Source organism: Spea bombifrons, chromosome 6, assembly GCF_027358695.1.
Source record: "Spea bombifrons isolate aSpeBom1 chromosome 6, aSpeBom1.2.pri, whole genome shotgun sequence".
Lineage (NCBI taxonomy): Eukaryota > Metazoa > Chordata > Amphibia > Anura > Pelobatidae > Spea > Spea bombifrons.
Genome location: NC_071092.1, coordinates 3,427,281 through 3,452,932, shown reverse-complemented (window position 1 = coordinate 3,452,932; position 25,652 = coordinate 3,427,281). Strand labels below are relative to the sequence as shown.

Below are 25,652 nucleotides of genomic sequence, written 5' to 3'. Positions count from 1 at the left end.
TGTCAGGACTGCGAGCTCTAAGAACGCTCGTGGAATTTAGATTTAGGGAGTGATACTAAGTAACCAAATAGTCACAGAAGAATTGTATCTCAAGGTTTGCTCTTCATCGTTCCTGGTAAGATATAAGATATTGTTTGTTTGTTGTCTTTTCTTCTGCAAATACCGACCCCTTCGTTCCACGCTTGGTGGTTCTACTTTTTTAAGCCGGTGTTGACTCTTCATTTGTTTCGCGGACCTCATGTTATAAATGCTATTCATTTTTCACATAAGTTATATTATTGTGGGGTTTAGCTTAGTAAAGCTTCTTTTTCTGCTGAAAAGCCTGAGTTATAATTTCATTTGATTTGAGAAATACGCATCGGGAAGCATTTCTTAGAAATGCTGATTTTTCCAAGCGCTCTAGATTCTACCTTTAAAGTTTAAAGGACTTGGGAGGACTTACTTGCCAAATATGTAGCATAACCTCCATCTCCCGGTGATGAAACAGAAGCCTTGTCAAAAAACTATGAATTACCTATGTGTACTATGTGTACCTGAATTAGTGGAAACTACAGCGAGGTCTCCACAACGAAAGTTGGCCATGGTCGGTCTACTAACCAGTAGTCAACAAAAGCGGTATAAAGAGAAAATGCGTTGGTGGAACGTTTGAAGTCTTTATGGAATGGTCGTTTTCTGAGGAATATGATACATTTGGTGAATGAACAGAGGAACAATCCTTAACCTGGACCCCAATTTGTACATTCAGTCTTGTTATAAAACCAAGAGAGCTCTGGCACCATGACAGTGGGCCTCTGGTTGGCCAGTTAGAAGAAAGCTCTCTAGAAAAGTCATGGGATTGCAACATGTCTCTTGGCCGGTCAGGTAAAAGAAGAATGTTACTGTTAGAAGAATAGGTTACTATAGCTATGGAGACCCTTATGAAAGCTCAAACGTCTTCAGTAGAATTAATACTGAGCATCAGAGAGTCCTCTCTTAAAGTAAGAACATTTGGCTTCTTAGGGGATTATCTACTAACTCACTACTGCTATGCCACAAGCCATTCAGTGATAAGCTCCTTAATGTTCCTCTTAACTCAAGTGCTTTGCCTGGGTGGATGGCAGTATCTCCCTTCATTCGTGAGATCACCAGGATAATATCAGGCAAATTAATTCAGGAGGAAACAGCGCGTCGGGAGAGATTTATTGAGTGAGACAGACTGAAATGACTGTCGGCTAATGTAGCTCTTCAAAGAACATTTATGGAAGGTGTTATGAGACATGAAATAGAGATTGGTTATTTCCTGTGAGTTACATGCAAACAATAGTTTTACATACTCATTTACGTATTGATTTGTGGTGTTAATGTTACGGAAGATATCAAGTTGTGGCTCCTAACTTTGCAACATAGTTTCAAAGAAGAAGAAGAGAGAGGAACGGAGGAAAAGGGGATGTATGTCCTTCCTTTATCGGGGCAAAATACGCTATATATGGAAACCATTTAATAAAATTAGTTTTAGGGGATATGGTTAGGTTTGTGGCTAAATAGTGACTTAAGGATGATCTTTTATGGGACTTCATGACCTATTGATATATAATCGAGTAAAGTGTTTAGACAATAATTTAATTTATAACACAATTTCCTGCTGTTTCTATGCACTTTATTGGGGCTTTTAGGGCTGTAGAACCCTGTGATACCCTCATACCCAGCAAACATTCTGATCAATAGAAAAGAGGGGCATCAGGGGAGGAAAGAGGGGCATCAGGGAGGAAAGAGGTACCCTTGGGACAGATGGTAGGAAATCATTTGAAATTATTTCACATATTCTAGCATAATTTCTTCAACTCTCTTAGTTTCTGGAACTTCTCAAGTATTATAATAAACTGTTTAAAACTTTACATTTCAATTGCTGCTAAAGGTTGTGACATCGTTTATAAGGTTTTTCAGTAGTAATGTAGGTGTAAAGTTGGTAATTTACTAGCAAGTGGGAGAATTATACAAGTGGCAAAACACGAAAAGGCAATAAATGTAGGATGGAAAAAGAAAAACCCGACTGATTACAGTAAAGAAAAATACCCTCGGATGTTAAAATCTCGCATTAATTTGCAACTTTTAATTCTTCACTTGTTGACCTTTCTGCCTAAAAAAAAAAAAAAAAAAAAATAAAAATAAAAAAAGTTAAAATATATTTGCATAGCTTAAAAAATAACTATTTAAAATATTACTTTACTTGTATTTCTGCTCGTTCAAACTTAAACACTGAGCAACGAAGCTCTACTCGCCACTTCAGTTTGTGAACTCCTCTTTCTATTGGCTGCGGTGTTGTCTTAAAAGTCAACTTAATTGATTCATTAAGGCATTATTGTCCAGTTGATGGGCAGCAGGCCACGCAAAGTGGTATATGGTATGTCCCATGAGCGCCAAGGTCTAGTAAATGCTGATGAGGACATGGGAATCACAAACTGGGTTACAGGAACACTGATAATCTTCCTTCCAGTCCTTGGCACGTTGTCCCCCAAAGGAATTGGGATTGTCAGATGAAAGTCAACACTGTGTGGTGCTAACCTTCCCTTCCTATAATAATCAAGATCGATCCTTGGTAGAGAAAATATTCAAGGGCCATATAGGCTGCTGCCTAGGGAGCTTATCTGATGGTGGCTCAGACCCCCGATTCCCTTCATTGTTAGCAAACACATTCAGAATGTGGTGGTGATATTGTAGCAGATAGTAGACACAAGGCATAGACAAAGTTATTGCTTGTTTTGTGGTTTCAGCAAGTAGACACACAATATTTCTGCTCTAATGAGGCATGTGGCGGTGTTCTCTGAGTGGTTTGGCATAAGTCATAAGATTTCAGGAAACGCTCCCACAGCTAAAAAAGACGTTTTCGTCAAACGCTGGTGGATGGTAGTAATGTTTATCAGACATTTTCCTCTTTCACTTACTTACCCGGTTGTTGGGTTGTGGGTCTGGGAAGCATCCATATTATAGTAGCCTTCTAGTATCCCCGTACATTGGGCAAGTCACCACTGCTGTAGTCATCACTTTGACCTTTTGGGCAAATCAAGCATGGAATCCGAGCTGTGGCAGATGTGCAGGACTTGACTTACATAAATCACTTTCCTTTGACAGTCTTGCCATATGGCCAGTGAGTGTCCTAATTATTGATGGTTTTTATTGCCCAATTACTTCTAATCACTCTTGTAAAGCAGCTGGAAGCTAGAATTGAGTAGAAATAGATGAAGTAGCACAAAATGTCATAAAAAGTAACAAAGCAACTGGGATCAGCTGATTGAGGGTGGGATGGGTATGGGGTAATCATTTCAGTGTCACATATGTCAAATTGCCCCACCGCCAATGAGATAGTAGTCATATTTACACTGTGCATGGTCAAGAACCCCAAATTTCAAAACTTTTTACACCTTTTAGAAATAATTGTGACAAATAAGCTTCTTTCTGTTAAAAATAAGTTTATAGTTCAAACCAGGATTAGAGAGGAGAATCAATGTCTAAATTATGGGTGTTTTTTATCACATGCTCCCCCGTGAGGCTGGATCTGGAATTGCAAGTAATAATTTTTGACCCATACATGCAGCTTGATTCTGTTGCCATACGTTCCTTCTAAAGAATACATTGTTGCATCCTTTTTACTTAAACTGCTGCTGTTTCTGCTAGCGCACATTACATTGTATAAAATTTGTGAGGGTCATGCTAGCTTTGTGAGATGTAAAATTTGTAAATTATCAGTAACTGCAAAAACTCTGTAAACCCAAATTTATTCAAACTGATAAAATATACAGTGAAACAAAAATATAATCTTCATAATTTCTTTGTAGCGTCCTTACTTTCAAGATAAAGTCAACAACATTGATTTTTTTTACAGAGCCATGTTCTCTCAAGCTTGCTAAAATATATATCCTAGTACAAGAAGCCAATTCACCGATATATGTTAAAATGTAGGTTTATTATCTCACGGTAATTATACATTAAAATCCATCTACTCAGCAAACACGGAAAATAAACGCGCGTTTCTGACAACGCTTCCCTAATTCCGCAAGGCATCAGTTTCGCCCAATTACACCGAGAAGGACAGATTTCCATAATTTGACTTATATTTTACTAAGGTCATTTCCACAAAGTGTTTCACTGAATACCATTAAGGTCACAAATTGTAAACTCTCAATTAAAAGACTCTGATTATATGTGAATAGATTACGCAACACAGAAATATTTGAGAACTTTTATAGACCATTTATTTGTTCCGTATACTTTTAACAGGAAGGTAAATACGGGTACTTGGAAGGACTAACGTATCAAATTAATTAGCTTGCAGACGATGTGGTCTGATATTAATTGTTTGCAGTTAACGCCATATTGTAATGACAATGTTGTGTGACGCCGCACAAAGGTTGCAGCAAGGGCAGTCAGAATCCATTATTAAAATAGATGTTTAATCATCGTAAAAGCATGGTTTTATGGAAGCTCGCTAAAACCTTTGCACAAGTAAGGGTTTACGGGGGAAACCGGCAGATGCTTCCGGAACAGGATTTTTAGCGTGCATATGGGTGACGGGTCACATTTTACGAGACCAGAGGGTGTAGATTGACCGGAACGTCCCAATTTTTTCAACGCATTCTGCTCTGGTTCCTCTCCGGCATCTTCTAAAGTGTGTTGACGTAGACACACAATGACCTACAAAGACAAAAGGATCGATATATGGAAGAAACAGAACCAGGGCCGGACTGGCAATGATGAGACGGCCCTGGCACTTTAAGGCAAGTGGCCGCCTGGTTGTATAAGTGGCTCTGATGGCTAGGTAGACGTGGCCACATGCTACAGATGTTGGCTCACGCATGTCCAGCTGCTGGCCGCGGGTAGCAGATCCGGTGAGTGTGTGATGCTGTCGGCCAGTGGCCCACTAGGCGTTTGCATGGTGTGCCAGATGGCCAGTCTGGGCCTGAACATGACTTTTTTTATTGTATATTGGTTAAAAGTTGACTGTAGTATCTGCCACGCTTGAGAAAAATTATTGAGGTCTTAAAATGTCTTGGAAACATGAATCCGAACCGTGCAATAAAACACATGAACCAATGCAAACTTAACATAAAATATTTATTACTGTTTCCAAGGACAAATAAAGATAAGACATGACGGTCATTAGAAACCATTTATTAAGAGGTGTTTATGGCGCCATTAAAACAGAGAGCTTAAGATTTTAAAAGGGCTGCTTAAATCATGAACGCTTTAACTGACGCGTTTCGCATCAATCTTTTCGGCACCAGAAGGATGCTGAACATTTTCTCCATTATGGGAGATACCGATCTCAAATCACTTAAAATATGATGGATTCATTGACGTGGAATCCGCGACCCTTTTCTTGTTAGCGCGAGTTATTAAACGGGGCTGTGTTTATATCCCGAATTAAGATTGAATATTTCTTCTAAAACTGCTCCTTTATTGCGAGTCGGGGAGTTATTAGCCACTTGGAATATGGTCGGATTTTTATTTCGTTTGGGGAAATCGATGTTAACTGGATAAACTAATTTCCTCTTAATTGCTCGACACAACTTTCGTGTCATCGCGGAAAACGTCTCGTTATAAATGTACACCCACAAAAAAAAAAAAAAGAACATTATCTTTGCATAAGCTCGGCAGTTTATTTGCTGACGCTGCAAACTGCCAAATGGCAGCTTTTCACCCGAACAGCAATTTAAAAACCTTTCTCCTAGACCAATAAAACTGAAAAATAAATACAACAAAGCTTTTTCCCCAGTAAATTCCAATTAAGAAGATACATTTTACCCAATTTTGGTTCGTAATAGACTTTTAAATGTTCTATTTTTACCTTGGCAACGATAGTAAATCAATCATTTTAGATTATATATATATATATATATATATATATATTTTTTAAGTTGTTCAGCAGATGTCATGATATTTTAATATCCTTATTTATTATTTATTATATCATTGTGCTCGGCACTCACTAGGAGCGAGATTTATCCGACCGTAAGCTATGTTTGGAAACATCATTTTTTTTATAATTTTAACTAGTTTTTAAAATTATGAAGGACCGTTGATGAGATAGACATGGTTCCTTAGTGATAGGATATTTGTGGTTCAACTGCAAACTCTACCTGCCCCGTCGAGCACCTAGGCAATGGAGATTATCGTCAAACCGGGTTCAGGTTACTCAGATCGGTGAGTGTCAAGTTGTGATGAAGATATTGACCATGAGCTCCGATGAGGCACATTTCATGAGCTATGGGTTTGTTATGTGAGGGGCTCATGGACATAGTAGAGTTCACTCTAGATCTTCCATATTGGAGGTCACCACCCATGGGGAAATAGTTCACCTAGTTTCTATTGGCCCAAAGGAAACATCAGCTGTCCTTTAGTCCTATCAATGTCAGGGGCGTGAAGGCACTTTCAATATCTTTTTCACAACTGAGAAACAATGAGGGGGATCTTCCCTAGAGTTATCTTGATTCCATGAAGACACAAAGGGTTTTCACCACAGGGTCAACCCAACCCTTAGTCTTTAGTCTTTAAAGGATGGATTGCCAAGTGGATGCTCGGATCGGCTTCCAGGTAGACTTTCAAGAAAGACACAGGAATATCGACGTTCTGGGTTTGCTGTAAAAGTAAATATTGCTCGTACTGATAATGTTCACCATGCCTTGGAAATGCAAAAAGAAAATATGTGACTTAAAATGCTGTTTTTATCTTCTTTTTTTTGTGTGCAGGAAGCCGACTAAACAAGGATCTGAGACATTACCTGAACCAAAGGTTCCAGAAAGCATCTCCAGACCACGAACTACAACAAATTATCCGAGATAATCTTTATCGCCATGCGGTGCCTTGTAAGTAACGGATCTGAGCGTCTTATTTAAATTCCGTGGGCCTCGGACGCAGGCATTCAGTGTTGCTAAAAGCCCGCTATATATTATTTGTTGTTTAGTCGCCAAATAGCTGTTGTTTTAAAGGACTAATTTAACTCTCTCCGGTGGGCCATGAAGACTACCTGAGAACTTATCATTGATGACCAATTACACAGCTTAATTAGAATGAACAATGACATTTTGTCACGGTGAGCAAAGTCCGTTGACAAGCGGCCTAAGGAAAGCAAGAGAAGTAAAAAAAATGCAGAATTAGTTGAGTTAAATAAGTACTTTTCTTAAATCTTATGATTTTGGGATCATAAGCGTACCAGGTCAGTTAGTAGGATGTTGTCCAAGCTTTTAATGGCAGATGATAGTCTCGGTAGGTTTCTCCACCATCTATGTGCTAGACAAGTCTTATCACCCAATTCCATTCCTCTCCATGATGCTATAATCATCAGGGACAATTGCATTGGATCTCTACCCTACCTAGGTTTTTACGCTACTTTTATCTCCTTCCTCACCCAAAGCTTCACCCAACGTCTACTCAAAAAAACACCAATAGTGCCTCATCACTGGATCACTGTGGTCACAGGGCTCCATCTATTATATGCTTGTCTTAGCAGAGTAGAACTTGGAGATCCATTAAAAAATATAATTGATCCAGGCTGTTCATTTAGTGTCATCTTACTTAAGACTACAAAGCTAAGAAATAATAGTTGATACTCCGCTAACAGAAGCCAGAATGGAGTATATTCATCTCATCACGATAGATACGCCATAGAATTTCTTTTTGTAACACAATGTTCTTAACAAAGCCCAATTGGTGAAACTGCTTTGAATTTATAGTCCGGATTTATTAGGAACCTTCCGCAGCAGGGAATCTATTATTATCGAGATGGTGGGTTTTTAACAGAAAAGACGGCGTGCGATACAGGATCCAATAGAAAGTTATCTGTTTGAAGCTTAAATTGAGGGAATGAGAACACGGCTCTCTGTTTCCGTAGCGCTTGTCCTAAACGATTTGTAAGAAAATAATAAAATATATATATCTTGCCGGAGATACAGAACATAAAATTTAAGTACTCAATTTTTGTTGGTTTATTATGGTTTACAAACATTATCTTCATCTGTACCTGAGAGGCGTTTAGTGGCTTTCTCCAAAACAGGTTGTACGTTGATCTTCAGACAAAATACGTCTCGTGGCTAAATTGTACTTTTGTAAATTTAATAAACAAAGTATCAAAAGAGACTCTCGGATAATAAGCCCTATTATCCAAAGAACAAAGATTTGCTGGCGGAAGCATTGAAGTATGTTCTTCACAAAAACCTGTAACTTAAGAGGAAACCTGAAATGAACTTTCAGACTAACTATTTGATGACATCATCATTTTAACGATAAGCGTAACACGGGGGGGGGGTGGTAAGGGAATTTTGGCTTAGTGGTGGGTTCCTGAAAATCGTCTTATCGTCTGGCCCAGGGCAGAAACTCAATCTCAAGTTATTGTAATCATGTCCAGATCCTCCTTCTTCCAATTGTAATAAAATTATTATATTTTGGGGGAAATGGCTGTTTTTTAAAACCCTGAGGATCCCTAAGCAGATCTTTGAATGCCGCCATCTAATTTACAATGTTTACAATGCAGTCATATCAACTGCTGGTGACAATATTTCCTTAAAATATATTTTTAACAGAATTTGGGAAATTAATTTGCTCCACTCGTTTATTTTTTAAATGAATATTAATTTAAATGCACATTAATACTGTGTATGTCGTTGTATCTGACAATCACTCCAGCAAAGTCTAACACAGCTACAAAGTAATCTGATTTTACAAAAAGTTAATTCCATTTCGTGTTCGATCCAAAAAAAATAAAAAATATAATATTTCATAACATAACACAAGGAGAAATCACCGGCCCTTCTTCTTCTGTCACTCCGCACCCGAGTAACAGATTTCTGTGTACACCTTTATCATGTTGAATTAATGAAACCATATGCTTTGCAACCATCAGCTGCGTTAGGAAAATTTAAATTGCCGGTCAGCAAGACAGATAAGCGCGTGACGAATGACACGGTAACATAGTATCTCTCAATCTCAGCATAAAGAAGCAAAAAATAATGCAGAATATATAATTATTTTTTTAACTAATTTGACTTAATTATGTTAATACCGAATTTGCTTTATTCACAGTATGAAATGTCCCTTCTAGGTTCTTGGCAAGTTTGTATTTATTTAAAGGTCCATCTCAGTAGTTATAATTTTTTTTACTATCTCCCCTGAGACAAGATATATAGTTTTAACCCCTTATGGACAACGGGCGGTCCCTAAACCCATTGAAAACAATGCATTTTAAGCCTGTACATGTACGGGCTTTGTCACGGGTTAATAAGGAAGGGTTAAAAATAACAGAGCGCGGTCTCTGAGCCCTCTCATTTGTATCAGTACCGTAGGTTTCAGCGCGGTGCTTTCTGAATGCCGTGCGTGTACCGTGTTGTTGACCTACCTGCATGTGGTTGATGTGTATTTCCTCCTATTTCTTAGCTTTAAAGTCAAAAACCTTTTAGGTATTATATACAGAGCACCAAAAAAATAACAGTTTGGAGCACAAATCGGTTTTGGGCTGATTAAAATGAGCTTGACTAATCAAGGAGCTGGGTAGAGGGGTCGGTCCACCATGTGAACGTATACATAAAGCTTACTTGATTTGTATCATTCTAAGTATGTTAGCATTAAAAGTCCCATTAGGGCTAAGAATCAGTGGATGGATTTTGGGAAATTGCGTTCATTCTTGGGCTGTCCAAGGATAATTCTCTTATTACACAGCGTGGTTTGGGTGTAGCCAGTACAGTGGAAAGAAAAAGCTCAAGCTTCGATCTAGAGAATGTTTATTTGATGGACTTTTCCATTGCTGAGCTGGCTCAGATAAGTTATATTATATCTTCATGACCATAATATGACATTTTCTGAGGTTCCCTGAGATTGCTTGACGTGATTTGGATCATGGTTAGAGGTTATCAGGTTTGGATTATGGTTAGAACTTTCCCTAAGAGGATGAGTCTACATTTGGCTAGTATGGCATCAACAAATGGAACAAGGGAGAGTTAGAAGCAGAATCGCAGGTCTTGGCAAAGGTCATATGGCCAGTTATAAGCCAATAGATAGAAAGGCAAGGAATAGGCAAACCAATGGCGCCCCGTTATGCTATTTTCATGATGACATTTCCTTAAGCCCTGACATTCCATTGGGAGGTTTCCTGAAAAGTACAGAAGTCATAACGTTTTCACTGGGGCATCTTTAACAAATGCCAGAAGAGGCAGCCGTCCCATGGTCACCTTAGCAGCCCAGAGTAGGTATCTCTTGAGTCCCATCAACAGCCACTCTATAGTTTTTTTAAGTGTTCTCCCGGCGTGCCAGCAAGTAGCATTGTGCATGGTGACCAGCATGTCCTCTTCCCTCCCAACTATCTGATGTTGTTGTATGAAAAGATGGAGGACGGGAAGGCTCATCATGGGTCAGAGCACCACTATGCATCAAAGCAGGTAGCTGGTGGCCGGAATAAATGGGTCGAACCCATTATTATTTACAAATACAAGAACATTTAAATTTGACCAGCTCTGCTAAAAGGTGTGATGGCCTAACAGAGTGAAGCACCTTAATTTCACATCCACTTTTTATCAGCGTGCCCCGTATAATACTTTTAGTTTTGTCTATTTTTTCTTCTCAACTTTTAAAATTAGGGTGTAGATGATGCTATCGGGACAGGATCGTGGTTTGCAAATGTATTGCTGGATAACGTAAATTTATTCGGGAAAAACAAATTGTTTTATTAGGAACAGTATTTTTATTGTTGTCCTAAAGGACGACAGCAGTTAATTTTCGGTAGAATACAAGTGGTATTATTTTACACCGCAGAATACGATGCTGCTTGCATAGAAAAGTACACTTCAATGTCTTCTCCGACTTCATTTATAAAGCAATTAATATTCTTGGCAGCAACAAAGACATTTCCGTTATTTACACAGTAGCCTTGGCAGATATATTGTTGTGGAGGCATTAAAAATTAATATCGCCAAACAAGATTTTATCCGTCCTGGCTCACTAGTAAGCCGTATGAAACCATAATTTTGGTTGTTTAAACCACAGCGTAATGTAGACAGGCCTCGTAAAGAACCCTTTGGGTTATGAGGGTTCCAAAATCAAAAAAACTTAAAAAAAACAATACGAAACAGACGAGGTGCCATATGTAATGTTTTCCTGAACAGCAGCATTAAATCTGATAGTTCTAGTGTTCTAACTTTTCCTAGTTTGAAAACTAGAAATACAGAGCACTGAAACTTCTAGTAGGAGGATAAAAAAATAAAGAAAGAATAAGATTTTGGTATTGGCTCTAAATATGAATATCAGCACATCATGGGAAATTGCCCCCTATATACCCTCCTTGAGAACCCTCCCAGAATTTTAGCTTAGAATTATTCACTTGAATCACTATATATTTGTCAGCGTCTCGAACGGAGATCATTGTATACCAGAAGAAGACCCACTTGGGACCAAAGTGGAGTTTTTTTACCCTCCAATGGTTGAGCCCTTGGGTTGAGCAGCTGTGGGACTTACTAATGATCCACCAGGTTCCACCACAAGTTCCCCCACTTTCAATGTTTTAGGAGAAGTTGGATAATCGAAGGCCAAAGCCAAGGTCAGAATCCGAGAAATCGGCTAATCGAATGCCAAAGCGCAGAAAACAAGCAGCGTCACAACAGGAACTAGATCCACAACAATGCGCTGGTACTATACAGAGGCAGGACCATCCGAGGGTAAAGTGTGACTGTGAGTGTGGGTTATTTAAAGGTCCAAAACAATGATCAGCTGGAGCTGATACTCCGATCCTCCACAGGTATGAGATCTCTTGGCAAAGAGTTCAGCAGAAAGCCTCTTAATCCGAACAATCCAAAACAAAAGTCTCTCGGTGCCTTCAGAGGGTCTGGAGCTTAACTACGACCAGGAATCGCGCCAACATGTTCCTTTCAGAAGGTCAAACTACTGTAAATATATATTTTTGGCTTACTTATTCAGGGAATGGCCCTAAGAAGAGGACATTCTGTAAACTTTCTAGACAAGTTTCTCATAAGAAAACTTTGCATCCAATTTTGAGATATTGGAACGCGACGGGTTATTTGACTCATCAATTGTATAAAAGGAGATTTGTCGCAGCTTTAAAGTATACGTTGGAGAACCATCCAGAGATCATTTGTTCTCGGAAGAACATGGAACGCAAGTGTGTTATTTACCCTTTTTGGCTGTGAACGGCTATTATGTTCAGTGATAATCCTTCCATTCTTCCTCCTCTGCATTTAGGTTGATTCTGATGTCACTCGATTACCTGCTTCATCTGCTGAAACAATTGCGCAAGAGGAGAGTTTCGACCCACACATTTTCTAAAGGGAAATAAGTCTGCTGTTATGCTAAGCTTGTTTATTCGTAGAGATGCGGTGGAATACAGCAGTAGAACATTGTAAAAGATGATATTTTTGAAGGACACTTACCTTCTCCACCAATTATCTGGTGGATAGAAACAAAAAGTTCTATGTCCACTTCATCTCATGATTGTGGTCCCGATGGCTAAAGGTGTCAACTGTTCTCTTGACAGTAAGATTCTTCGTATTTTCCTGAAACTGAAACACACAAAATAGAAAACCTCAAGACATGCATGCATGAAACAAACCTACCTCCCATATGAAGTAACCAACAAACCAACAACATCAAGTTAAGTTGAGTTGACCATGAGGAACCCATGATAGCTTCATCCATTGCTGTCCTCCTAGTGGTTCAGTTATTACAGGCAGCTCCGAGGAACACTTTGAAGCACAATAGGTAGATTTGTTTATTTTAGTACATTTTAAAAAAAAAACTTCAAAGTTCACATCCTTAGTAAAGAAACTTTACTTTTGTGTGTTTTTTTTGTTAATACTTAGTTATTTACCTGAGTGGTTGGATAAATTTATGGTTTTCACTGTGAAGAGTTTCCAAATGCCATTCATGGAGATTTGTCAAAAACTGGATTATTTAAATAGGTTCTTAAAATAATTTATTTGCTGAGTGCAGTAAAATATATCTGAAGATTTGCCTGATGGAAACATGTTTATATGGGAATCACATAATTTGTGTGACCCTAATGACTTGGTTTTTTTTGTTTAATTTTATTTTTAATGGTTGGATTTACAGGCATAAAAGAAAAACACTTTAAAAACAGTTTAAAAAGGTCATATGTTTTTGGTTTTCCAAAGAATGATGTCAAATTCTTGATGTAGAATGTGCCATTTAGACTGTAAGTCGTCTCAACCCAACTTTTTTTTCTGGTTTATACGCATTTCATGTTAGGTTTGTGACCATATTGGCAGATGGAAAATATGGGAATTAATGAAGTTGTTTTTTAGTGATCTTAAGCCATAGAATGGACAAATGTACTGGGACACCTGACCATTACACCAACAGAGTCTTTGGTGACATCATATTCTAAATACGTAGACATTAATAAGTAGCTGGTCCTCCCTTTCCAGATATAACGTCTTCTGCTCTTCTGGGAAGGCTTCCCACAAGATTTTGGGGAGTTTTTGTCCATTCATCGTTTGTGAGGTCAGGCGCTGATGTTGGACGAGACACCCCTGGCTCGCAATCTCCGTTCCAGTTCATCCCAAAGGTGTTTGATGAGGTCAGGGCTCTGTGCTCTGACATCCACCAAAGGCATATTAAGTATATTTTCCTTTATTTCTATTATTTACCACATCATGAGCTCTCCCCGCATTGGTCTAGCAGAGCCTCTAGCACCAGAGATCCTTTCCAGCCACAAATGTCCTATTATCACTTTCTAACAGCTATCTTAAGGGCAGAGGGGCAATTTAAACTGCCGGATGGGACAGCAAGATGGCAGCTCCCACAAACAGCACTAAAAAAATAATATACTTTAAAAAAAAAGGAGAAAAAAAGAAAGCTTGAGTGATATGATGGTAATATAATGTGTAAAGGTGTAAGAATTGGGATCTGGGATAATGTGGAATACGACAGTCCCTATTTAAATGAATGAAACTTAATAAAACAAATCCATGAATCGACTTATGTGGTCCTTTGGACAATACTGTCCACTGTGTTTGTGAATAAGTAATGGGGCAATTAGGAGACACATGATATACTCTTCCAGAGCCAAACGTTAGTTGTTACAATCATTCACAACCTTCCCATTGAAACGTTTGAAATCAGAATATAAATATATTGTTACTTTTTTAAGACCTGCACTTTGACCCTTGAGCTCAACATTAAGAATGACAGTCCAAGGTCACACCAAGGTCGGGGTTTATGGCCTTTGTAATCTTAGGAAGAACGTGCCAGATGTCCAGACATGAAGGAGAATGGGATCTTGTGTCTGTGTGACTTGGTTTACTTAATGAATACATAGTAGTTGTAACACATGCGGTATTATACACGGTGCACCTAAACCCTGTGCTTAGCAAAGAAATAAAAATATATCCACAATTTTAGTTTTTAGGTTAATAGCGTTTGTTCCATGAGATTGAGCCCTACCTATATTTTGACAATAGGCATATTATTATTATTATTTATTATCTTTATTATTATTATTATTAATTATTATTATTATTATTATTATTATTTATTATCTTTATTATTATTATTATTATTGTTATTATTTTATTTATATGGCATCAATTTCCGCAGCGCTTCTTACAGTCCAAACACACAATAGGTTTGACAAAACTAGAACTGACAAACCGATAAATTAGGTAGACAGGGATATATATTCTATATTATTTATTTTAACAGGTTTTTTTTAGAAAGGCTTGTAGAAAAATATGTATCGCGAATGGATAAAATTACAGAATTAATACTAAAGTTCAGAAATGCTACCCCCCCCAAAAAGTGTTGTGGATGCATGGAGTAGCCTTCCAGCAGAGTTCAAATTCCCTGGAATAGACTTCCTATCCAGGAAAAACCGTCAACAACGGAGGAAAACGTTTAGCTAGGATGGAAATGTAATGTTTTAATTTTATTTCCCCCCCAAATATAATATATTTTAGACACACACTGAATATTCTAGACAGCAACATAAAACAATAAATACTAATAGTAATACATAAAATATATATTTTATTTTAATTATTTTTTAAGTGCCTCTTCCCTTGCATATCGCTAGGGGTTCTGTTTCGGGTGATAATACGGCTTCCGCCATTAAGTAATTGGTAGAAAGTGGTGGTTTGCATGAAGTCTTCCCGGCCTGTGTGTGTTGTGCGGCCCTGCGGTGCCGCGGCACTTGCTTACGCTCGCTGCTTCCATACAGATGTAAATTGTCATGTGTTACTAATGTCACCAATAATATAAAAGGCTTCCTTCTGCATTCCCTTCATGTGCTGGGAGGCACAGCTAGCTGGACGCCTTTTCTTCTCCGCCAACCTTTTGTCGTGAGAACCCTTATGCAAATAAACCGCGCTGATCTTAGAACCCCCTGCGTTGTGTATTCCTGCTTAACGGAGCTTTGAAGAGATCTTGCAAACCCCCCCCCCTTCCTGGAGAAAAAAAAAAGGAGTTTATGTTTTCGTTCCATTTGGGATTTCAAGGTGGATCCAGGCAAGTGGAGAACATTTTCATCTTCTGGGTATTTTATTTTTATTTATTTTTTTTAATTAGAAATAGGACCTCCTTGTTTCTGGTGCATTACGGGTTAAGCTGCCATTAGACTGTTTGTGGAGCGGTGCCAAATGTTTGGGGTTTTGGTGGTGGTGGCGGCGGCGGGGGGGGTGTTGGGGTTGTAATAGATGTTCGGAATCGTAAACAGTGCGGTGAAAACCCCCAGCTCGGGAAGACAGATGGTTAGCGCAGCCGTCTTGGTGCATTCAGCAGAGCGGCCGTGATTGTGAATGGGCGTTCTGTGAAAAGAAGGGTCACCGGGCACGAGAAAACCGAGGGGCGCAGGTCCAGATGCGTGCGAAACAATGGAGGCATCTCAATGAAACGTAGAATGGAGTGTGGCGGGTGCTTTGCGGCGCCTCTGCATTGCAGGTTGCGTTCGGGCAGCTCGTTTTTAATGAAGTACATTTTAAACTGCGGTCGTTGGTCTGGGATTTGGAGAGGATGGGGGGGGTTATTTTCTGTAGACTAAAAAAAAAAAATGCTGGAGATTTGATGGTTGCGAAAGTAATTTTGGGTGCGGGATAAATTTGATTTTATTAATTCATATATATAAAGGAAGTGTGGGGAATGGGATACAAATTGTACGAGTGTTCCGTTTGTGGATACATAGTAACCGCATCTTAATGTCTGGTAGAATAGACTCGTGTGGTTGGGTAAGGGTTAAAGCTCGGTCTAATGAAAACTGGCGGTTGGGTGGAACAGGAAGCTCCGGGTGTTACTGATCCGCATGGCCGTCTGCTGATGGAGAGTACGTCTGCTCACAACGTCTGACTCGGGCAAGCTGAACGCGGCTGGACAGCTCTTAAAGGGACAGCACCGTCTTCCCGTTACACACGCTGTGTCGCTGTGGTCGTAGAATATGTCTGCGCCGCGTGCCCTATAGAAGACCACGCCAGACGAGGGCTGTCCAAGGCACGGTCTTCCCAAGACAGAAAATGAAATGATAGCATTTAACAATACTGATGGCTTCATCATTAGACATAGTAATGGAAGTAATGAAGTTTTCTTATAGGTCATGGGGCCCTGTTCCGGAGAGCTTACAATCTAATCTCCTGGATGTTTCCTCCAAAGCCGCTGAACAATCTATGAATGTTTGTGAGATATTATCTTAGTGATAGAGCATGGCATCGGGTTCGCTAACAAGGAACATTGCAACATTCACCGGCGGCTGTGTTCGGTGGAATCGGTGCAGTGATTCTTGTGGCAAATTCTGTTCTGCAAATCCCAGATCGCAGGGCGTTGAACGTCGATGAATGAAAGCAATTGATTTAGGAAAAAGTAATGGTTTCCTTGATGATGCATTAACACAAATTAATGGGGACACCATGGGATGGAATAAATATAGCTCTGCTCACTGCTCATATGTCCTGTGACATAGTTTTAACACTAGAATAATTTATTAATTATAACATTTAAGCAGGGTCCCATGCATGATCAGAACTGATGGACGACCATGTTTCTGTCCCCACCACTTCTTATCTACCCCACCTCAGGTTTACACGACTGTATACGGTGAACGCTTTCCATCGGCAACATCCATGGTGGTCCAGCGAGAGAGCCAGGGGGTCCATGCTTTCATCAACAGATTCCTTTACCTTATACTGGCTTTTGGTCACAAGGAGCTGAAGTGCCATGTGATGACATCATACCAAGTGTCATAACATGGCACTTGGTATGATGTCATCATATAAGTAACCAGCGCATGCATAGATTGGAGACAAAACCAGTGTCAACAGAGGGCTCAAAAAGTCATTCTTGGACATGCTGCACCCCGAGAAGTTTGATAAAAGACAGAATATTCTAGTGTTCTTAGAACATGGAATGTTGGGCTTCTAGCAGCCACCCCAAGTCCTCAGCATTCACTAGCAATGTATATTACTGGCCAGTGCTCATAGAACAATATATTCTAGGCATAGATCAGGTCAGCGTTCAGGCAATGAAAGGGTGTAAGGCTTCAGTGCTCATCGCCAATGTGTCGGATTGCGTCTCCCATCCCCCCCCCAAGTGCGTTCTACCAGGGAACCTGTAGATCTCCTCCTCAAATGCCATGCCATTTGCCTGTTTACATTGCGCATGTTGGCTCAGAAATCCTCTGATGTTTTAATTTGTTAATATATTCTGGTAACTCGGATCGCAAGCAGCCTGCGCTAATCCGTTCTGGCCTTCCAGGCTCCGGATAATCCCTACGAATGTCCCATCTCCGTGATGCCTGACCGAGTCCTTCCTCCTGTCTGAATGCTATCTGTGTGGCATTCGTTTCCAAAACTGATATCCGTTTTATACGCCCCGCTGTGTTACCGTTTTATTTACAGATTTGGTTAAAATACTGTTTAAGGAGCTATAGCTCAGCATTTTTCTGAATAATGATCCTGGGTAAACATCTAGCGCAGGCACGTTATGGGCAAGGACCTTGTGATTAGACTCTGGACGCTGGCCGCCTGCTTACCAAACTAAAACAGGTTAAAAGTCCACTAAAACAGGTTAAAAGTCACCTGCTCCTTTATGTGGCCATCTAATGGCAGAAGAAGACCTCTCTCCTCCGTCTTCCTCCAAAGCCTGGTGCCTGGTCACGGTCAGAGGTAAAGCCCATGGCTGACGTCATATTTATCCCTGGAATCAAATTTACATTTTCCAGCACAACCCTCTCCTTGCGGCACCTGAGTCAGCTGCCCCTCATGCCCCATGGAAGTTACGGCCCTGGCTTCTTGCCCCCCCCCCCCAAAGCTCTTTATCAGTAATTTAAGGCACAAGATGTGGTGGTGTAGCAGGTACCCTCGTTGACTCTAATGAAGTATCGTTAAAATGACACAAAAAGGAGTCAGCATTCACCGTGCCAAAGATAAAGTGACAATAAGCGGCATCAATATAAATATGTATCAACATCACATTGGGCGATTTCCCAGAATGTGGCTATATTTAGTATCTAATGTAATAAGTTTCCCCTGTCTGCATAAAATCAGTTGACACAAAAGCAGAGATCTTGCACGTGAAGCCATCTGGCAAGCGATGTAATAAATGTATGGGCTCATTTGGTAATAGGCACGGTCAGCCATATTTTGGTCTATGAATGCACGCAATGCCATTATTAATGATATTGGTTTGGTTCCCAGTTAATTTACCATTCGCTTGTTCTGCGGCACAAGGAATCAAATCTTTGGTTGGTTGTTACTTTGATTAGAAATGATATTTTCTGTGTATAACCCTTGTGATTAGATAAGGGTGTTAGCACTTTCTTGGTGACCAGACTAAGCATTCCAACGTGAAATGGTCCTGAAGTTGAAGCAACACATGCCTTGGTTACATAAATAGCTATCAACAGATCACAAGTCTCCCTCCCCACCAGCTTCATCTCTAACCACACTCCCTTAAGCCAAAGTGGCCCTTGTTGGCCCTTTGAGGGATTTTGATGCAGAAGTTAAGGCATGTGTGCTAGTTCAGTCGTTTGTGAGTTTCCAGGTACCAAGGTTATACAAGATAAGATGCTCTTGAGCCTCGTAGGTCAGGGTATGGCCGACCTTCTCATACTGGTCCAAGTGAAAAACCTCTTCTGAAAGTATGAAGTTGTGGGGCTCTACATAGTTTGCCTGTTGAAACATCTGCTGTCCCAATGGATACAATATTTCTAATACACAATGGATCGCTCGGGAGCTACAAAGTAACACACTTATCCAACACACTTTATCCAACTTAAAGTGGGAAGAGATACATGAGTATTTGGAACTTGTACTGGTTTCCTCCATATCAGCTTCACGTCTGGACTTCTCATCTAAAAGAGAATGTCGAAGGAAATTATTTTTCACTATTACATCACCTGTTAAAAATGCTTAATTGTGTCATTCATCCGCAAATGGCCATACCCTTATCTGCGATCTGTTTTTATAAGCTATAACTATGTTGCCTAGCCAATTCTTCTTCGTCTTTTTAGTACACAATAACAATTGCTGATATATTCTCGTTGTGACATTTGTGTACTTCGTATCATCGCTCTTCAGAATGAATCAAACTCAATCAAGCATTCTAGATCATAATTGCTGTCCTGAAAGTCCAGCCGTTCGGATTTTATGAGCTGGACTCCTTATCACCTTCAACCTTTCTCCGGGGTGTCTGCCAACAGGAAAACTCGTCACACAAGCTAATAAACCAAAAAAAAGAAGAAGAAATTGCTTAGTCAAATATCTATCTGCCCAGAACCAACCCGATTCATCATCTTTTCTATCGAGATTCTAGAAAAAATGAGTTTTAGAAGTATGAAGATTACGGATCATTTTAATAGAACTTCGCTCCTAACCCCCAATTCATAGATCCAAGCTAAATGTTAAAGGCCACTCATTAAAAATATTGTGACTTGGAGGAAGTTTTTGAGCGAAGGATGAAACATTTCTTTGCAGAACGTGAGAGCTTCATTAATATATGCAGAACTTTCTAAAAAACCCGAGACTTTAGTTGGCAAAAAAAGTTCCCATTGTGTTTTGTTCCAAAATCTTCAGTATTGAATGAAAATAAACAAAGTAACCATAAAGTTATTCCTGGCAAGCTTACAAGCCTTTCTTTTCCAGTAGATGACCATCTAACGAAGATCCTCATGGGGCTTTACCCAATGTCAGTGGCGAAAGTAGAATTTTTTTTTTAATTAACACCATCGGGAAGATCTTAGAATAAAGCTAGGTTTAGACTCATCGCTGAACACACGAGAGTCTTAGGCTATGAAGGATACGTATTATATATTCTCAATGCAAGTCAGGAATATTTATAACGAGAGGGGAGATTTATGTCAGAGTCCAGGCCAAGTCTGCAATGAATAATTGGGTCGGTTTATGATAGGAACAGAAATTAAACTGATTTACATTAAATATTTTACTATGTAGAAAAATAAACTTTATTTAAAATTATAAGAAAATGTATTTATATTACACAAACCCAAAAATATTGAGTTGGCTTAAAAAAAAGAATAAAAAAAAAATAAAAAATTCTAATGAAAACAAGGAAAAAATATATATCTCTTGGGCCACATTATTCGATTATAATAATTATAAGTAATAAAAACATGGTGGGACAGTATTTGTAAAAATTAGGTATGGGATATAAAGCTCGGGAATTTCTCTTTTCAAAGCCTTGGTGAACGGAATCCTTATTGACTTCCCAAAAGATTCTGCTTATCAGTGGAGCACCATGGAAAGTTAATGTTCATGGACTATTACGACCTGGCCTTGTGCTTAGCAGGACCTGGGTGATCTATGGGCCCCGGCAAGGTCAGTTTGTAAGTAGAAGGGACTTTAATTTCAAGAAAATGCAAGTTGGCAGAAAGAGTCAAAATTTATCTTCACGAAATCAAACTTGGAGAACTGGTACCATATTTGAGGTACGATGAATAGAGAGTATTGGGGGTTTTATTCTGCGTCCTCTAATGGTCTTCAATATTTGCAAGGACTTCACTAAGCAAACCCCAAACCCATAAGATTATCCTTTTAATTAAAAACAATGGCTGAGCTTTATGATACCCCGATACTCTTCCTGGAAGCATCATAATTTATAATGTTTATGTATAATTTATCAACTCTATCTGTTGCTGTACGATGATGATAAATCATTTAATATCCATACAAGATTTCTAAAGACGTTCGGATGAGAACTCATAAGATTTAAACTTCTTCCTTTCATATCTCTGTATAAACTTTCAAACAGCAGATTAGAATTTGTGTCCTGAGAAATTATTTAACGTGCATATAATGTGGGTTTGTTGGAGGATATGAATATTAAGGGCGCCGTAGCTGGAGACGCTTATTTTGTTCACCTGTGCAATTAAAAAGAAACACGACTGCTATTCATAAACGGTATCTACTTTAAGGTCATTGTAACAAAGTGCCATCCCTTTGAAATACATATTTAATGCCCCTTATTGTCTCGTGGAAAAGGAAACAGGATGACTTTGAATAAGAAGGTCAGATGGAAATGTAACAGAAATAGAATCCCCAGAATCATGTGCCGCAGCTAAACCTTTCGAGATCCATATGGGGTCAACCAACATTTGGCGATATGTTGACCGTGTTTCTGGCAATCGTTTAGTACTGTATTACACCCAGGAAGGAATAAGCAGGAGACAGCTTTCCTTCCTGTTAATTAAATTATTGTATAAAGCCAACCACTTGGCACTTTGTTATCGTCTGTATCTCCTGTTGAGAGGAAGTCAGTTGACCATCTGCGCAGTTTTTCGTAGTCAGGAGTTAGTTATTCTGTCCCCTAAGGACAACTCTGTCAGCTGAACAAATAACATCAATTCAGCGGTTATTTGTGGACAGTGGTAGATGTACCTGGTTGGCCATCATATTCAAAGGAGGTCAAAAAAGTTCTCCAAAAGTCTATACATAATGGAAAATAGTCTTTGGAATTAATTTGATTTGACCAAGTGAATAATATGAGAATTACGTAGTTATTTGAGAATGTTAACCTAGGGATTGTTTTAACTGCACATGAAACAAGACTGGACCTCCAAATATTCATGCTGTGCCGTTCTGTAAGAAGCATCTACGTTGGCTTCAAAGAGCCACCAGTAGTACTGGCAAGATGGTGGTGGGACTGTTGTGCCAGTGAATGCGACTTGTGTGATCCCTTGACCCTTGTTAAAAAAAGATCTGTTTCTGAAGAGAGATACATTGTGTTATCATCTAGGAGTATATTTAGTATTTCAATATTCACTGTAAGCCTGGGAAAGTGTTGAGTGTCTACACAACCAGGAATGGAAAACCATGTAACATAAGGCAAGAAGTGGTCTTGGGTTTTAAATGCCATGATGTCACATGGATACCGGCTCATGTGACCTCATTGATGACTACCGCTCATCCTTCACTTGCTACTCAATCAGATATAACTATGTTGACTCTTGTTGACCCCAGAAAGATTTATCCAAGTAGGATTAGGAGGCAGCAATAGGGATATCTACTTAGCTGTATGGAAACACTATTGTAGAATACAACGGATACATTGTTGCATCTAAAAAAAACTTTTTAGTGTTTGTTTTCTAACTTTGCGCCGTATGTATACATTTAATCTTTATTTAGAAATGAAAACTATACACAGTTTTAAAAAAAAAATCATTGTATTATAGTCCTTTTTCGCGTAAACTGAAAAATTCTGACACATCGACAGACAGATGGGTCTGACGAACGTCTGTTTAGTTTCTATAGATCAACAAAACAATGTCATAAAAAAACCAGTATGTTTGATAACCGAAGGCGTCCGCGTATGTTATTTTTGCTCAATCAAAATAATGAGGGAGGGAACGTGACATCGCCCGGATTTTTTTTTGTAAATTATATCTATATTTCTTGGGGAATAATAATTTTTATTAGCAAATTTCACAGAATAACCTCTATGAAAAGTTTGTTAAGCTGTAATGATCTCGTGAAAATATTGCTAAATCTACAATTCTGCAAATTTCCATATTTTTAGTAAAATAGTAAGTGGCTCCTACTTTTTATTTTGGCTTCAGAAATTGTAACTATCGTTTACAGACACAAAAATCTGATAAATTGTCTTTTTTTTGTTTCTTTTGTTTTCGTTCCCACTTTAATTAGAAATAATGAGGTGACAAGCAAGCATGAATTTGTTCATTATCACAGTGATTTTATTAATGCGTTAGAAAAATTGAGGTCATAGGCAGGGTGTAGTTTGTTGAGTATATTTCACCTCTCGAATCTGGAAACTCCCTCTATATCTCTGTTATACGGTCCATCTCCTTGTGCTTCATGGTAATATATCAAATATTAAATAGGAGTGAAAACAGATGTGACAGACTGGGTGGGACGACTCCATGGACTTAGAATAATAATGGAAAAACTCAAGATTAGAAAATAGCTATATTTGTTATTCACAAAGTTACGGATGAGCAGAAGTTAGATGAACCTTTCAACCTCAGATACTTTACTATGAGTTATAAAGTTTCAAGTTTGGCAAGTGGCTCCTGCAATAAAGGTTAAGTTGGTTCTTTGTGTTAACTAATTAAATTGGTGTGATAACATTCAAGAAAGTATAGCAATTTGCCTATTTTTTTTTATGAGCCAACCAAGCCCTGTGTAGACCATGGTTGGCCCTTTGTAGACCATGGTTGGCCCTTTGTAGACCATGGTTGGCCCTTTGTAGACCATGGTTGGCCCTTTGTAGACCATGGTTGGCTTTTTTGTAGACCAGGGTTGGGCCTTCGTAATTCAGAGTCCAAATGCTCTATCTCACTTACTGGAGATCATTGAAAACCACACTGGGATTAGTGGTAATTTAAATCTCTATTCACTAAGAGCTCAGGTTCATGACCTAAATCACCTTATTCACACTCAACAAGGTAAACCTACAACATGGCTGAACTCAATCTTGCTGCCTTCTTAGGTTCTTTGGGTCACGTAGGCTCCAGCTGACTCCATGCTCAACACTATTTTGATAATACTTGAACCTCCATACAATTGTGTCATAGTGGACACCTAGAAGCGAGTAAGAACTTTTACCCATACCTGAAGAACATGGTTCCACAGCTGAGGTTCTGTGACGTTTAGGTCGCAGGATAGTGTGTGACATCACAAGTGGATCATGAATTAATCATGAATAACACCTAGAATATTTATTATATTCCAAATGTGATAAGTTGCCACATAGAATCATCACCAATAAAGGGGGGGGGGTGTACAAGGGCCTCAAGATCGGCCCTGAACGTCCTAAAGTAACCTCTGACATTATTAAGGGTGAAAATTTTATTTTTTCCCCCCTGAAATTAAAACCAGCTGCATTTTATAACATTTCCTGGTAAATGAATTTTTTCTCCGCCAATGCGCACATATACATTTTATTCCCTCGTATCTTGAGAGTGCATGTGGGTCCACTCCAGAGATAAGTGCAGTACCTCTTTAGTTCGTCTCTCTCGTGGTTTTAAGGAGCTTTGTAGCCTTAGTAACCTGTTCTGCTCAAATAACGGTGAACGCTGCTTAAAAAAATAATTCTTCAAATGACCGTAACCGTTCTTATGTTTTGAAACTGAGTCTAAAACCAGATCCTGGTTGAAGGGGAAGGAAAACAATCAAACCTCGGGCCCTTAAAGAGAAGCTATCTCAAGGTTAAACCAATATAAATTCTGATTATGAAATTGCCCAATGAATAATAAATAGAAACCCAGAATTCCATTTTTCCTAGAAAAAGAACTTGGCCCTTAAATCGATTGGCTCCTGGTATAACACACACACTTTGTCGTGTTATCCCTCCGTCTCTCAATAGGCGTGGTGTAATTGAGGAATTAAACTGAACAAGGTCAAGGCCACCCGCGTGGGAAGTCGGGATAACACTTGTGCCGCGTTGCAATTGTGTTATAACCTCCTGTTCACTCGCGTAATTGTCCCAGTGGGTAATTTTAAGCTTTTCTTGTCTCATGAGAAGACTCCACGGAGTTCATTGAGATCCTAAGGTTCTGCTCATCGTCCAGGCGAATAGGTCACGTTTCAGAAAAACACCGGCAGCAAGTTTGTTTTTGTATTTTTATTTTAGCTCATCCATATGTCTCCTATATAATAAATAAAACATGGATATATTTATAAAAGTGAATATTTTCCTGTTCAATTGTTTTAATTTATTCTTAATACATATGACAGGCCAAACAGCTGTGATCAACTGAAGATGTAGTCCTTTATGTCTTCTACTGTGCCACCTATTGCCCCGATATCGGACTATTGGCAGCCTCTGGTGACCATCAGAGGTCTTCTCACCAGCTGTGGAGGAAGGATTTGTAGAGCTTAAGTTTTTTCATTAGCATCCGCATTCTAAATACCAATTTTTAATGGATTTTAATGAACTTGTCTTTTTTTTTCAAAAGGATTAGACGTGGTAGATAGACCTTGACCATTCCGTCAGTTGTGTGTAGATTTCCATCCATCCTTGCGCTAAACCCTTGTTGTATTTTGCTTCTCTACTGTAAATTTAATGTCAAATTTGGGCACTCTCCAAGTTGCGCAATTGCCAACTAAGAAGAAGCTTAATTCATTCAGAGGACACACAGAATTCCTTCTTCTGATTCCGGAATCTTTTAGACGCGGTAGCACGTAATTCTCTTCCTGTTGGCACTAAAG

At 39.1% G+C, this 25,652-nt stretch overlaps 1 protein-coding gene across 11 annotated transcripts in view; it reads left to right on the top strand.

The window, feature by feature from the left end:
* MAGI1 (membrane associated guanylate kinase, WW and PDZ domain containing 1) overlaps nt 1-25,652 on the top strand; it is a 151,132-nt gene that overhangs the window by 61,651 nt on the left and 63,829 nt on the right. For all 11 annotated transcript variants that reach the window (XM_053469577.1, XM_053469574.1, XM_053469576.1 and 8 more), the window contains exon 2: nt 6,723-6,839. In XM_053469577.1, coding sequence (XP_053325552.1) covers nt 6,723-6,839 — 117 coding nt within the window. The remainder of the gene's footprint in view (nt 1-6,722; nt 6,840-25,652) is intronic.